We start from the raw sequence: 14,371 nt of genomic DNA on the forward strand, positions 1-14,371 counted from the left end.
ATAGACCAGCCAACAAGTGATGGTTTAAAGGACAGGGGGAATATAGCTGGCCCTTAGTTTATCTACCATTAATGTCTTTTTGTCTCTAGCTCTCGTCCCACCTTTTATGTGTCACTTGTCAGCGTAGACTGTAAGTTCTCTGGGGCAGGTCTGGATATACGTCTGCAGTGTGCTCATCACAATGGGGCTCCCGTGCTAATTGGGGTCTGTGGGTATCAAGGAACTATAATTATTAAACAATAATAATCCAATATGTGGCAGCTTGGCAAATCCACTGGTTTGTGTTTCACTAGTGACAGCGTCCCAGATGGTGACTGATGACCTGAACACAATGGTCCAGAAGTGAAAGGTTCAACAATTAGAAGAAGGGTCAGAAAGAGAGAGAGAGCTGACAGACTGGGTGCTCCTTGACCCTGGAGAATGATACTGGGACACTGACAGAAACAATGCACAGTGATCAGCTATACAGACCTTCTGCCAAGGAAGGGTTTTATCCTGTCTGATCGATATTCTGCAGCAAAGTCTGATTAACCAGCTGTGCTTGTTGGAATCTTAGTGTAGCCATGATCCTATTCTTTGTCATATTCTCTCGATTTTCTCTTTATTTCCTCTGCCAGATAAATGTTGCTTTATTCAGGATGATCTGAACTGCTGCCTGTTAGGTTAAGCTGCTGGGTGCCCAGAAATAAAGACCCCGAGGAAGGCAGCAGAAGAGACATTTGAGTCTAGGCTCCTGGTCAAAACCATGGGAATGTGGGGGTCATCCCCAAAAGGTGCTGGAAGCTACCACAGGCCAACGTGGACCTGGGGAGAGCTGGAAAACCAGGGCAAGGCACCAAGCCACGTGAGTAGGCATTGTGGAGACACCTAAGATAACCACTAGGATGGCACCCATGCAATGGTGGTCAATGAGTAGCAGCAGACTCTATGAGCTAAAGAAACAGTTATTATTCTGTGCATTTCCTCCTACTTTGTATCCATTTTGCATTAGTCAAATCCCAGTTCTCCCTGACCTGCAGCCAGCTGAATTTGGACAAGCCAGCTCTGCCTCCTTGTACTTCCATCTTGCTGTCTGATTGCCACCACTGGAAATGACACCGCTCTGGGTGTAGGACAAGTAATTACCCTGCACTCCAACAGGGTAGACTCTCTGTGACAGCTTTAGGGTCAGGAAAACAGAGTTGCTTCAATTCTCGGCAGTGGGGGTATGATGGATGGAGAAAACAAGGTAGTGAGCATTTGGAGGTCTTTCCTCCCGAACTACTTGGGTCTGATTTGGGGATTAAATCACTTGACACTGTTCCTTTGTCATAGGAGATGAACATCTCACTTTGTCCCTGATAGATTCCAGAGTGGTAGCCGTGCTAGTCTGTATCAGCAAAAAGAACAAGGAGTCCTTGTGGCACCTTAGAGCCTAACAAATTCATTTGAGCATAAGCTTTCGTGGGCTAAAACCCACTTCATCGGATGCATGCAGTGGAAAATACAGTAGGAAGATATATATACACAGAGAACATGAAAAAAATGGGTGTCGCTATACCGATTGTAACGAGAGTAATCAATTAAGCAGGAGAAAAAAAAAACGTTTGTAGTGATAATCAGGATGATCTTGCAATAATCAGGATCAGGATGGAAATGGGCCATCCTGATTATCACTACAAGTTTTTTTTTTTCTCCTGCTGATAATAGCCCACCTTAATTGATTACTCTCGTTATAGTTAGTATGGCAACACCCATTTTTTCATGTTCTGTGTATATATATCTTCCTACTATATTTTCCACTGCATGCATCTGATGAAGTGGGCTGTAGCCCACAAAAGCTTATGCTCAAATAAATTTGTTATTCTCTAAGGTGCCACAAGTACTCCTGGTTTGTTTGTCCCTGATGTTACCTTGTACAATTTGTGTCAGTGTATTTTTTATATAGTTTTAAGGAGGTGGGTGGCACAGTTCTTGGGACCTACCAGCATGTGGTTCACCCCACTAGACTCACTCCTACAGTAGATCCTGGGCAGGAATGGATTGAAACAGGACTCACAAGCCCCAGGGCTCATGGACAGAGCAGTGAGCCTGAAGCAGAGGGACAGACCTGCTGGTTCCCTGATGAGGTGGGGCTGGGCTGCCTCATTTCAGGGGGTTGGGCAGAAGATACCGCTTGGGAAGGAAGTGACATTTCTGCCCCATAGTGGTGAGTGGTTTATTCCCATCACCTATTTGGACCCCACACCCGTCGTAAGATGCTGGGTCTGGGGCCCTCCCTAGGAATGACATTTGCCATTTCCCTAGGTGGCCATTAGATGTCGCTATTGCCACACTGTGATCCAGCACACCATGCACTTGTCAGTCAGCAGTGGACAAAGCACAAGGGCCTTAAGGGGATGAGTCATACCTCAGCTCCCTCAAATAATCCACAGGAACTGGCCCCAGGATGGGCTTCAGCCACAAGAGAACATCCCCAGCAGCAGACAGGTCCATGAGAGACTTGTGGGCCCTGGTCGGGGAGTTCTTAATCGAGGTGACAGGAGGATGAAGCATGCACCTTTGGCTAGGTCCTGTGTTGCTTCTCACCCCAGTAGGATGGGAGCCTTGGATTGGAGTCAATGGCCATACCCCAAGAGCCTGGAAATGAAGACATGCTGAGGGCAAGGGTGGGGAGTGACTATTCAGGACACCAGCGCCTCCCACTCAGCAGCTGCTGCTCTTCCAGACACTCTCCACTCCCTATTGCTACTAGACAAGAGGGATAAAGCTAGGGAGATGGCTGGGCAGGCAGGAATGCAGGGGACTGGACTAGTAGAATACTGGGGACAGTGGAGAGAGAGGAAGAGGGGACTTGCCTTTGAAGGTGCCCAGAGACAAACAGAGCAGACGCCAATCTGCTCTTTCTAACCGGATGCCAAGCTGCAGGGAGTGGCCTAATCCATCACACTCACTCTCCCCTAGTGGTGGCGGGGGGCACAATGGAGATGCATTAGCTATGGCCACAGCCTCTCAAAGGGCAAATCCCAGCAATGGTGCAAGCATCCACATGCGGGAGTCTAGCTCCCGTCCCCACGTGGTCTTACAGTGTCAAAACCACTGGCCAGTCCCAGGGGAAAAAGCCCTGGTCACAGCTGGTCACCCTGGCAGAGTCTGGGATTGCAGAGAGATTCCTCTGACTTGGGTGCTTTCTGCACATCGTTGTGAGGACACAAACAGCAGGGCTGCCTCCCTCACTCTGCAAAGCCAGGGAAAGGCTGTGGGAAGAGAGTGGGTGGGAACTGCTGATCTATCTTATGAAAGGACACTCCTCAACACTGCAACACTGGCCTGCCAGGGAGAGCCAGGTGTACATATGGGCTGCTGATGTGACTTCTACCAATCCCCCCATCCCATTCCCTTTGAAGTGAGGACAGGGTGTTAAACACAGATATTGGATCATTTCCTTTTCCTTCCCCTCTGGGTGGAGATCAGATCTTGTTTGCCCCTGGCCCTGGCAGCAGGTGTGCCTTATTATTCTTAATAACTCTACAAAGAGGGCATGTTTTCGCATCACTACCCCATCCCCCAGCCACAAGAGCCCAGGGAACACCATGTGGGTCTTTCCCAGTCTCTTTCTTTCCAAGTCTGAAATGTAAGATCCAGGGGAGACCCCACCCCATACTCATCACTAGGAGCACTCTCCTGGGAGGATCCATCCCCAGGTTTTAGAGGAGACCCAGTACCTGCTGAGGCAGGCGTTTATACAGTTGCCTGGTTGGATGTCTCTGACAAAGCTGCTAACTCTTTGCCTTAACAGCAAGTCTTGGTGGTGTATTAAACTCCACCAGCACAGCTGCAACATGAAGCAAATAGAAGCCAAGAACGTTTCACCATAAGCCCCTGAGCTCCTTGTGAGATTGCAATTAACACTTCATAGAAAAGTAACAGGAGCTGCACCCTTTCCCTTTATACACCCCCACCCTCAGAGGCCGTTGCCTTCCATTGCCTCTGGCTGTCACCCGCATGGATCCTGTGCTATCCACAGAGAAGTAGCTGGGGTGAGAACAGCACCCCTGGGGCCAATCATGCAGCAAGGATCACCTGGGCCCCTTGGAAACTGGAAAGGAACTGGGATGCCTCTGTGAAAAGACAGATTTAAAACCAATCCCTGTGGTTGGCACCGACAGGGAACTTGCGTGTAGGGCCAAGGGCTCCGCCTCTCCCCTGGACTGCTTGTTTCCAAGGGAGTGACAAGCAGGGGACGACTCCAGAGCCTCTGTGGCCTGCGTGCCCTCATTGCGGTGGAGAGAGAGACAGGCCCCCTGGTGCTCCTGGGGTGTTACGTGGTGGACCTGCCACATCCTGCTCCCCCATCACTCGGCCGAGCTCTGCTAGTACTCCTTGGCCTCCTGCAGCTGGGAGAGGTACTCCTCCTCAGTGGGGTTATCAGCGCACTGCTGCCCATTGTTGGGGGGCCGAACAGCATGGTACCGGCTCCAGTCCCCCTTGCACAGAATCCAAGGCAGCATGTCCACCTTGTAGTGCAGCTCCGGGGAGAACTCCGTGCTGATGAGGTTGGGGGCGCCGGCCCCCTTGCCTCGGGTGATGAGCTTTGTGTGCTCGTCGTAGCAGCAGTGCTGGGCGGCCAGCGTGGTGCTGTCCAAGGAGAGCATGGACCGCAGGCAGAAGCGGGCTGTAGGCTTGTAGATGTCCAGCCGCTCCTTGGGCCCGCTGGCATCCCGCCAGCGGAAGTTCTTGCCCTGGCGCTCGTCCCGCAGATTCACAGCACTGTAAACAGCCTCCAATGGGTAGGAGCAGGGGCAGCTGGGCAAATCCGTCAGCACCTTGCTCAGATACTTGGTGAGGAAGTCGCTCTTGCAGTTCAGCCATTTCTCACAGCTGTCCACATCTGGAGGAGAGAAACAAGGGCAGAGGGGAGGGGGGAGAGCATGAGCAACCTCCGGACCCCACCCAGTGGACACCTCTCTGAGGTCCAGCCACAGTCCTGGGAATGGAGTTATACCACAACAGCTGGACTAACAATCACCATAGCCTCCATGGAGGAGCTAGTACCAGGGGAGGAGATTGCCAGAGACAACAGCCCCTGTGGCTTGAGGGCAACAGCTGATCAAGAGATGGCGGTCAGAAAAGAATCTCTCTCCATGGGATAGTGTTGCACAGCAAGGTGCTTAATGAGGGCTCCGCACAATCTCTAAGCATCCAGCACCAGCCACTGTTGGAGAGAGGCTACCAGAGCGGCTGTGCCATCGGTCTGTTTCAGGAGGGCACATGGCAGAGTGAAATCACCAACAGGAACATGATGCAGTCATGGGTCGTGTCCATACCACTACAGCCAGTGCTGATGGGACCTTACCCATGCCTAAAATCTGTGCTAAAGCGTCACACTGCCTCAACGTTCAACGTGGCTCAGGGACTTGGGTTAGGTTCTGTCTACACTGCATAATGGAACCAGACTGTAACCAGGTTGTGAGACCATTGTGCTGTAACTGGGCTTCCCAACGTGAGTGTAGCTGTAGCATGGACAAGGGCCATAGACTCATATGACTGTGAAAACACCTAGGTGCGTGGGGCACCAAATCTCTCTCTTGCTTCAGGGTGGGACTTCCACTGGGGCATTTATACCCTTCCAATTATGAAGCCACCCTTAAGTGGAATGCCTAGCCCATGCCAGCACCCTCTGTCAGAACATGGTGCCTGGCACATGCTAATGCCTAGGTCCCTACATGGAGAGGGATGACCGACATTTCATGCCTGTGTGGATATTTCACTGAAGTCCACCAGAACCTGGCCCCCTTGGCAGAACACTCCCATCCAGGTAGCACCATCTCCTCCTTGGGGTGCTGCACCACGAAATCCCTTAGGAGCTCCCAGGGCCCTATTGTACAGAGGAGAAACGTGCTAACCTGAGTTGAACATCTCTGTGGTGTTCTCACCCTCAAATGGCGTCTCATCAGTGGTGAAGACCATCTCCCCATCTGCTCCTTTGGAGATAAAACATACAAGCAGAGGTAATGAATCCCTTTCCAGGGATGGGCCAGAGGTCCTGGCTGGGGTTGGGCACCAGACCCTTGTATTTCCTCCTGCCCCCTCCCCACCTTCCTGGAGACCTACCCCTATGCACAGAAGACCAACGGGATGGTACTGCAAGGAGGATAACACTAAGGGAGTGTAAGATCACTGGTTGCGATGGATCCTGATGGTTGGAGCCAGCTCTCAATAAACTTCCAGTGAGGATTTCAGGCTTCATATGTACCAGAGTTTTGATGTTAGGCAGCAGATCTATGATCCATGGGCTACTTACAGCTGATTATGGAATGACAAGCCACACCTTCTCTTCATGATGGAAAGAGCCAGCCATTTTTACTGGCCCAGATCAAAAAATTAAAAACTATTAACCCTTCAAGCACTAGCCAGTATCCAAACAGAGGAAAAGAAAGCTGAGTGTTTTAAGTGTTTAGGAGGCAGGCCAAGGACCACAGAGGGATTTGGCCTATGGGTTTATTTTCTGGAGTGAGTCCCACTTAGATCCCTTCATCATGTTAGAAAGAGATAAAGTTCTCCCTGCCCTGTGGAGATGGAAAATTCCTCAAGTGACCCTCTTGCCCCCAGCTGGGAATTCATCCCTCCCGCCCTAGCAGAAACAGGATCTTGCTGTGGGCAGGGCCCACTGGGTGGATGAGTTTGAGAAAGGGCCCCCTAAGGTGTTAGGGGAGGCAGAAAAGTGGCTCTGTCTAGAGCATGAGGAGTACAATAGGCTCACCAGGGCAGCGATGCAGGTCGCAGGTTCTCGACTCGGTGGCTGTGCAGGCGTAGCCACAGGACCGGGTTCTCTTCTGGTTCCCGCTACCACAGGTCACACTGCAGGGTGACCAAGAGCTCCACTCCTCTTCATCTTCATAGTCTGGGGATGGCAAGAGAAGGACAAAGCATGAAAGTCCTTGTGCAAAGCCCAGATGGGAATGAAGCCTGGACTTCCCTGCTGGCTTCCCTCTGCCTACATTACCCTGCTCTTACCTCCCCGTCCTGCCCTCCTGAGCTATCTCCAAAGGGGAGCTGGCTAGAGCTCAGGAGAGCACTGATCAGATTCATAGATTTTTAAAGTTGAAGTCATCTAGTTTGATCTCCTGTATATCAGCAGCCATAGAACTTCACCCAGTTATCCCTGCATTGAGCCCAATAAGAAACGTAAGAACGGCCATACTGGGTCAGACCAAAGATCCATTTACCCTACTATCCTGTCTTCCGACGGTGGCCAATGCCAGGTGCCCCAGAGGGAATGACTAGAACTGGTAATCATTAAGTGATCCATCCCCATTGCCCATTCCCAGCTTCTGGCAAACAGAAGCTAGGGACACCATCCCTGCGCATCCTGGCTAATAGCCATTGATGGATCTATCCTCCATGAATTTATCTAGGTTTTTTTTTTAACTCTGGTATAATCTTGGTTTTGGCCAAGCACAATAGTTTGTGCTTGGCCAAAGCATATCTTTCAAAGAGGTATCCAGTCTTGATCTCAAGATTCCAAGAAATGGAGAATCCATCAATTCCCTGGGTAGTTTGTTCCATGGGTAATCACCCTCACTGTTAAAAATGTGTGCCTTGTTTCTACATGGAATTTATTTAGTTTCAACTTCCAGTCATCGGTTCATGTGATGTCTTTCTCTGCTAGACTGAAGACCTCTTAAGGACCTGGTATTTCCTCCTTGTGAAGAGACTTCTACCCTGTAATCAAGTCACTTCAATATTCTTTTTGATGAGCTAACGTGATCAAGCTCTTTAATCACTCACCATAAAGCATTTTCTGCAGTCCTCAAATCACTTTTATGACACTTTTCTGCACCCTCTCCAATTTATCAATATCCTTTTCAAAAATCTGGACACCAGAACAGGATGCAGTATTCCAGTTCTGGTCTCACCAATGCTGTACACAGAAGTAAAATCACCGTCCCACTCCTACATACTACTGCTCTGTTTATACAGTCCAGGGTCTCATTAGTCCTTTTCACCACAGCATGACACTGGGAGCTCACGGGAAGTTGCCTGCCCACTATGACCCATAAATCCACTTCAGAGTCAATTCTTTCCAGGATACAGTCCCCCATTCTGTAGGTATGCCCTGCATTCCTTGAGCCTAGATGTATGACTTTGCACTTGGCTGTATTAAAAGGCATTTTGTTTGAATGGGCCCAGCCTACCAGGCGATCCAGATGGCTCTGTGTGACTGCCAAGTCCTCATCATTATTTACCCTCTGCCAAGCTTTGTGTCATCGGCAAAGTACATCAGCAGTGATTTTATATTTGCTTCCAGACCATTGATGAAAATGTTGAATAGTGCGTAGAACTGATCCCTGCAGAACCACTGGAAACACTTCCATTCAGTGATGATTTCCCATTGGCCCAATGTGAGAGGGCGAGAGCACATGCATACGGTAAGTACCTTAAGGAACTGCTGACAGCACAGCCGCGAGCCCTAGAGAGGCTGGAGGTGGGCACATCCAATTCCTCTCAGTGCCCCACTCTGGCCAGCTCTGGGAACCACATTGGCTAGTTCTGGAGGGAGCTGCATCCAGTCCCCACCACTGTGACACGGGGAGTGGGGGAGAAGTGGAAACACCAGGGGACCTGAACCATCCCTGAAGTGCCCCCTTCTGCCCCTTTTCTAATTGCTCAGAGTTTTTCATGGATGCCCCTCCTGACAAACCCGAAAGTCCAGGCACTCTGCCAGGTCAGGGCAGCAGCAGGTGGCCGCACCTGCCCTCGTTGGCACCCTTCTCAGAATGTGCTTCCTGGGAACAGAATGCAGGCGTCCCGACTCCCAGTCTTAGCCACTAGACCAGTGGTTCTCAGACTTTTGTACTGGTGACCCCTTTCTCTTAGCAAGCCTGAGTGCGACCCTCCTTATATTTAACACCATTATAAATGCTGGATGCAAAGCAGGGTTTGGGGTGGAGGCTGACAGCTCACGATCCCCCATGTAGTAACCTTGCAACCTCCTCAGAAGTCCCGACCTCCAGTTTGAGAACCTCTGCACTAGACCATTCTCCTTCCCAGAGCCAGGAACAGAACCAGAGCCCTAATTCCCACCTTGGCACGCTCTCTCTCAGAGCTAAGAGCAGAACCCTGGAGTCATGGCGCCCAGTCTCCTTGCGCTAACCACTACACCAGGGCTCAAATTCATTCAGTGGGGAGGGATGAATTCCATGCTTATTGATGGTCCATGGGCTGGATATACATTTAGGACTGCACAGTCCTCTATCCACAACCACCTCCCACTGATGGCAGTGGAGGTTTGCACAGGATCAAGGTTAGAATACAGCCTTGCTGTAGTAACTCAACTTTTAGGTCATTTATTATTTGTTCAGTACCTTAATGCCACATTCAGTCTCGCTCACTTCACTCTCCCCCTCTGCCCCATTTTATCTGCCAGAGCCATGAGCCATAAGATAGTTAATGCTGACATTGAAAGATCATAGAGTTACAGCCGTTAAGTCCAGAAGGGGCCATTATCATCTAGTTTGACCTGCATAACACAGGCCAGAGAACTTCACCCCCTCATTTCTGCCTGGAGCCCATAACTGCTGTTTGATCTACAGCATATCTTCTGGAAAGGCAGCCAGTCTTCATTTATAGCCTTCAAATGCGGAGAACCTGCCACATCCCTAGGTAAGTTGTTCCAATGACTAATTACCTGCACGGTTAAAAATCTGTATCTTATTTCTAGTCTGAATGTATGTACTCATTAGGCTTTAGCGTTAGCAATCCAATCAGCTGGGAATTCAATTCACACCTCTGAGTTATTTATCTAGGCTGTCTACAGACTCAGGCAGACTTCACTGTTTTGGTTCCATTCGGGGCACATTTGGAAAGTTTCCTTCACAGCCATAGGGACTAGAAACTTCTTTTTTTTTTTTTAAACACAAAAGCTGAGATTTATGCAAATCCATCAAGCTGCCATGTGTCTGACATCCCTGAACTAGAACAGGCTGCCCTGTGGATGCCCCCAATGCCTTTAACAGCAATCCAGCCCCTAGTGGGCAGGGAGGTGGCCACTGCAGAATTTCGGGGGGCATCTGCTGAGGGGCAGGGGATAACTCACCATAATTATATTTTTCCTTGAAGATCCAGTTCTTCTGACTCGGCCACCTCTGGTCCCAGTCGCCTCCCACTCCACTCAGCACTGTCTCCTCCTCTTCCTCATACTCTGCTGTATAATCTTCCTCCTCCTCCCCTCTGTCCAGGCTGTCATCCTCGTCCTCCTCCTCTTCCTCAGTGGGATCCGTGTACTCCCAGAAGAGGGGCCAGAAAAGGTCCTTGTGCGACAACCACTCGGAGGAGGTCAGGGACCAGTCATTGCTGGTCTCCTTCAGCAAATCCATCTCTATCTCAGCCTGGGGATCATCCACCACCTCAATGGTTACCTGGGAAGCCAGACACAAGGCAGGGCAATAAGGGAGGTGCCAGCACTGAAGCCAGGGCTTCTGGCTGACTCAGCTGCCGGGGACTCCCTTAACGGGCAACAAAGGATTTTCCTGTTGGTCCAATAGCTCCCCACTCAGGATCTAGACATTCCAACTAGTTTCCCTCTTTGGCCGGGTTGTGCTATGCTGCAGGACACAGTGCCAGGCCCTGCTAGAATCCTCCCACGGCTGATGGCTCCAGTCTCTTTGTCCAGGCTTTAATGCAGGGATCTCAAACTCAAATCACCACGAGGTCCACATGCGGACTAGTACATTGGCCCGAGGGCCACATCACTGACACCTTTTCATATAAAAATGCAAAAGGCCCCCGCTCTGCCCCTGGCCCCGCCCCCACTCCACCCTTTCCATGAGGCCCCACCCCTACCCTGCCTCTTCCCACCCCTTCCCCGCCCCCATTCCAACCCCTTCCCCAAATCCCCACCCCAGCCCTGCCTCCTCCCCTGAGCGTGCGGCTCCCCGCTCCTCCCACCTCCCTCCTGGAAAGCGCCACACGCCACCAAACAGCTGTTTGGTGGCGGGAAGCACCTGGAGGTAGGCAGAGGAGTGGGGACGTGGTATGCTGGGGGGGGCAGCGGGTGAGGGGAGCTTGGCAGCTGCAGGAAATAACTCCGGGGGGGCGGGGAGCTTGGCGGGCTGCAGCAAATAACTCCGCGGGCCACCTGTTTGAAACCCCTGCTTTAATGTGTCATTGAAAAAACCTGACATCCCAGAGTCTGGAGGCAGCGAGAGGCACATTGCATAAAACAACAACAACCCAGAAGACCTGGGGAGATTCAGGTTTGGTAAACTGTTTGTGAAGCACGCTGAGGTGCCCGAGACAGGCAAGTGGTCGGTCAAGCAACATAATCCTCCAGGAATAGAAACAGCCCCGCACACCGAGAGAGGAGGCAGTTTAGTAATGGGATGGGTGCTACAAAGTAAGATGTCCCTGGGGGTTAGCTGGGCCCTTGCTCTGGGAATGGAAAGCAGCAGGACCAGCATTGAGGTGATCGCGTGGGCTGAAACTCCAGCCACACTCCTAGAGAGGCCAAGATTATTTTCTGGCTTGAATCACTAGAGCAGTGAGTTTGGTGGATCTCAGCCTAATTGCAAGCAGACCTTCCTCCACAGTACAAAACTCAGCCTGGCACAGCTGGTAGGAGGGACCCAGGACTGGAATAGCAGGTGTTGCTGCAAGAAAGGATTGAGGTACATTGGCAGAGGTGTGTGTGGGTAGGCCAGGGCTAGACTAGCGGGGGGTGTTGCAGTTCAGTCAGGAGACATGTTTTGGGGTTGGCTAGCCCAGCCAGGCAGGGTTGGGGAAAATCTCTCCTGACTGCAGAGGGCCAGTGCATAGGCTAGAACTCTTAGAAATTCAGTGCTCGTATCCCCTTAGGAAACTGTCCATGAACCCATCCTTGCTCTTTAAAGGGAGGAGTTCTAGAAAGAAGCGAGAGGGTCCAGGAGTACAGAGAATCCTGACCGAGCCGATCTGGTTATACAGCATTCATTCCCTTGTGCAAGGAATTTATATGCCAGCATCTCCTGTCCTAAATGGGTGTGGCTTATATGTGCCTGAGGATTATTTGCCAAAATATATGGTATCAGCCTTGCAGAGTCTAGGAAATGGGGCCCCCACACAAAAGGTTTCCAATTAGGAGATCAAACAAGGCCAGAGAGAAAACATCTGGTTAATTGACCCCACCCTGCAGTCTGTCTGTGGCACTCCCCAGGCCTGGGTCCAGTTCCAGTCTGCCACAGCGCCCTCCCCCTGACAGTCTCAGCACCCCGCACACATGCTGACGGCCAGGGCCCAGCTAAGGCAGCAATCAGGCCCTTTAGGGATGAAGAGGAAATGGAGATCAGAGCAATTCTGGATACTGAGCTGGAGGTATTACCCCTCTGCCCAACCAAGTCCTGCAGCACATCAAGGGAGTGTTCCTGATCAGATCCTTCCCCAATAGATTTTGTGCCGGCTCTATACAGGCAGGGTGAGGGTTAAGGGACTTTGTCAATAGGCTCCCCCCAATACACTTCACTTCTTCAGATGCAAGTCTCATCTGAAGAAGTGAGGTTCTTACCCACGAAAGCTTATGCTCCCAATACTTCTGTTAGTCTTAAAGGTGCCACAGGACCCTCTGTTGCTTTTTACAGATTCAGACTAACACGGCTACCCCTCTGATACTTGACCCCAATACAAGGTTAACCATGGCAGTGGTTTGCTTCCCATTGCTCCTATGTGCTGGGAGTTTATTTTGGCCTCTCTTCCCCAAGACTCTGGGAAAAATGAATCACCCCAGCCCCTTATATTGCCCAGTTTCAGTAAATTGGTGACTTGGATTGGGCAACGTAAGAGCCGACCCAAATGGAACCTTTGTTCAGTTTCACCCTGGAGTCAGGTCCCTTCTCTCATCCATTCCAGACCCACCCACCTCTCCACTTGGATTCCTTCCCACCCATAACAATGGGGAGCTGTAGCAGATCTCAGTGTCTCCCTGCTGGAGCTTGGGTGTAACAGTCACTAAAAATCTGCCACTGCTTCCCCATTAGTTTGGCCCAAAATGTACAGTGAGCCCATGAGCACAAGCTTCTTAGATCGAGGGAGTTCCTGTCAGATGTGGCAATACTGCCCCAGGAAGTGCCACCACCCTGGCACACAGTCACTCCCCACTGGCCTCTGCAAGGGACTTTACCCTAAAAACTGTTGGCGACAGAGCAAGCTGTGGTGGAATCAACAGCACTGGCAATAATCCAGGCTGAGACCAGCTGTCTGGGATGGTGTACAGATAATGAAATCAGTCCTATCATGGTGCAGAGGAAGGAGTTTGGGGGCCCTTCTGGTCCCTACCGCACGGCAGATGGACAGGTCGTCCCCAATCAGGTCGTCCCCTGGCCCCTCAAGTGATTCTACGCTTGCATAATCCAGCCACATTACTTTTTTGCTCCTGCCCAAAGTGTCCGTGTCCAGCCAGTGACAGAGACTTGTGCTCCTACCTGTATGTTTGGGTTCTGGGCACTCAGGTCAACGTTGGCCAACCCTGGCAGGTTCTGTAAGTCCAGCACGAAGGGTGTGCTCTCCTCCTTGCTAGCGCCGCCAGGCCAGAGTGGCACTGGCTGGTTCCTCACAGCCCGTTGGGACGACCATCGGCGTTTGTGCCGGCGAGGCCCAGCCTGCCCGCTTCGCCTCAGGCTCCGAACCTTGTTGGACTGTGGCATCTCCTCTTCCTGAGTCAAACGGGTGTCAGATGAAGTGGAGACCTGGCAATGAAAGAGGCAGCCATGGCAGTTCCAACCCCACCCTGACCATCTCCACAGCTACCATTCAGGACTCCCTCCACTACATCCTCACACCAGGGACAGGGCAGGAGAGCAGGCACTATGGAGGTGAGCAGCTGCCTGCAAATGCTCAGGAACGGGTCCCTGAAACACGCCTACTAAGAACAAACGCAAGGTTTATTGACCCACCATCTCCCTATTCCTGCAAGTGTGGTCTGAGACAGCAAACAGGCCATACAAGCAAAGAGCATATTGACTGCAACACTAGATCTGGCCATCGACTTATCTATTCCACTATCCTCACCCCCCCTACAGCACCCAAGCGGAGCAATTGCCCATCTAGTCCAATATCCCTGCCACTCTGGAGCAGAGCAATGGCTCTATTACGTCTGGCATTTCCCTGCTTTCTGCCACATCAGAAACCAGTCCAGTATTTGCACCTCTCTGCTATAACACTGTCCCATCTAATCTGGCATTTTGATTTCCCTGCCCATACCAGACCAGTCTGCTAGTCCACCTTGTTTGGGATCTTCACTTCTGACAATGTCCGAGACCAAATTCTTTGGAGGAAGGACAAAAATCTATAATGCACCTGCCCAGCTGTTCAATATTTTACATGGAGGAAAAATTCCAAAACGCCCCCCACCGTGATCAGC

General features: G+C 51.1%; 1 protein-coding gene across 1 annotated transcript in view; it reads right to left on the bottom strand.

Annotated features, from left to right (window-relative positions):
* Positions 1-1,766: 1,766 nt before the first annotated feature.
* The window catches only part of ISM2 (isthmin 2), a 46,528-nt gene continuing 33,923 nt past the window's right edge, over positions 1,767-14,371 (bottom strand). The window contains exons 2-6 of the mRNA XM_005301658.5: positions 13,434-13,697; positions 10,079-10,400; positions 6,743-6,883; positions 5,886-5,963; positions 1,767-4,870 (exon numbers count right to left, since the gene is read on the bottom strand). Of these exons, the coding sequence (XP_005301715.1) occupies positions 4,353-4,870; positions 5,886-5,963; positions 6,743-6,883; positions 10,079-10,400; positions 13,434-13,697 (1,323 nt within the window). The 3' untranslated portion in view covers positions 1,767-4,352. The remainder of the gene's footprint in view (positions 4,871-5,885; positions 5,964-6,742; positions 6,884-10,078; positions 10,401-13,433; positions 13,698-14,371) is intronic.

The sequence above is a fragment of the Chrysemys picta genome, chromosome 4, assembly GCF_011386835.1.
Source record: "Chrysemys picta bellii isolate R12L10 chromosome 4, ASM1138683v2, whole genome shotgun sequence".
Taxonomy (NCBI): Eukaryota; Metazoa; Chordata; order Testudines; family Emydidae; genus Chrysemys; species Chrysemys picta.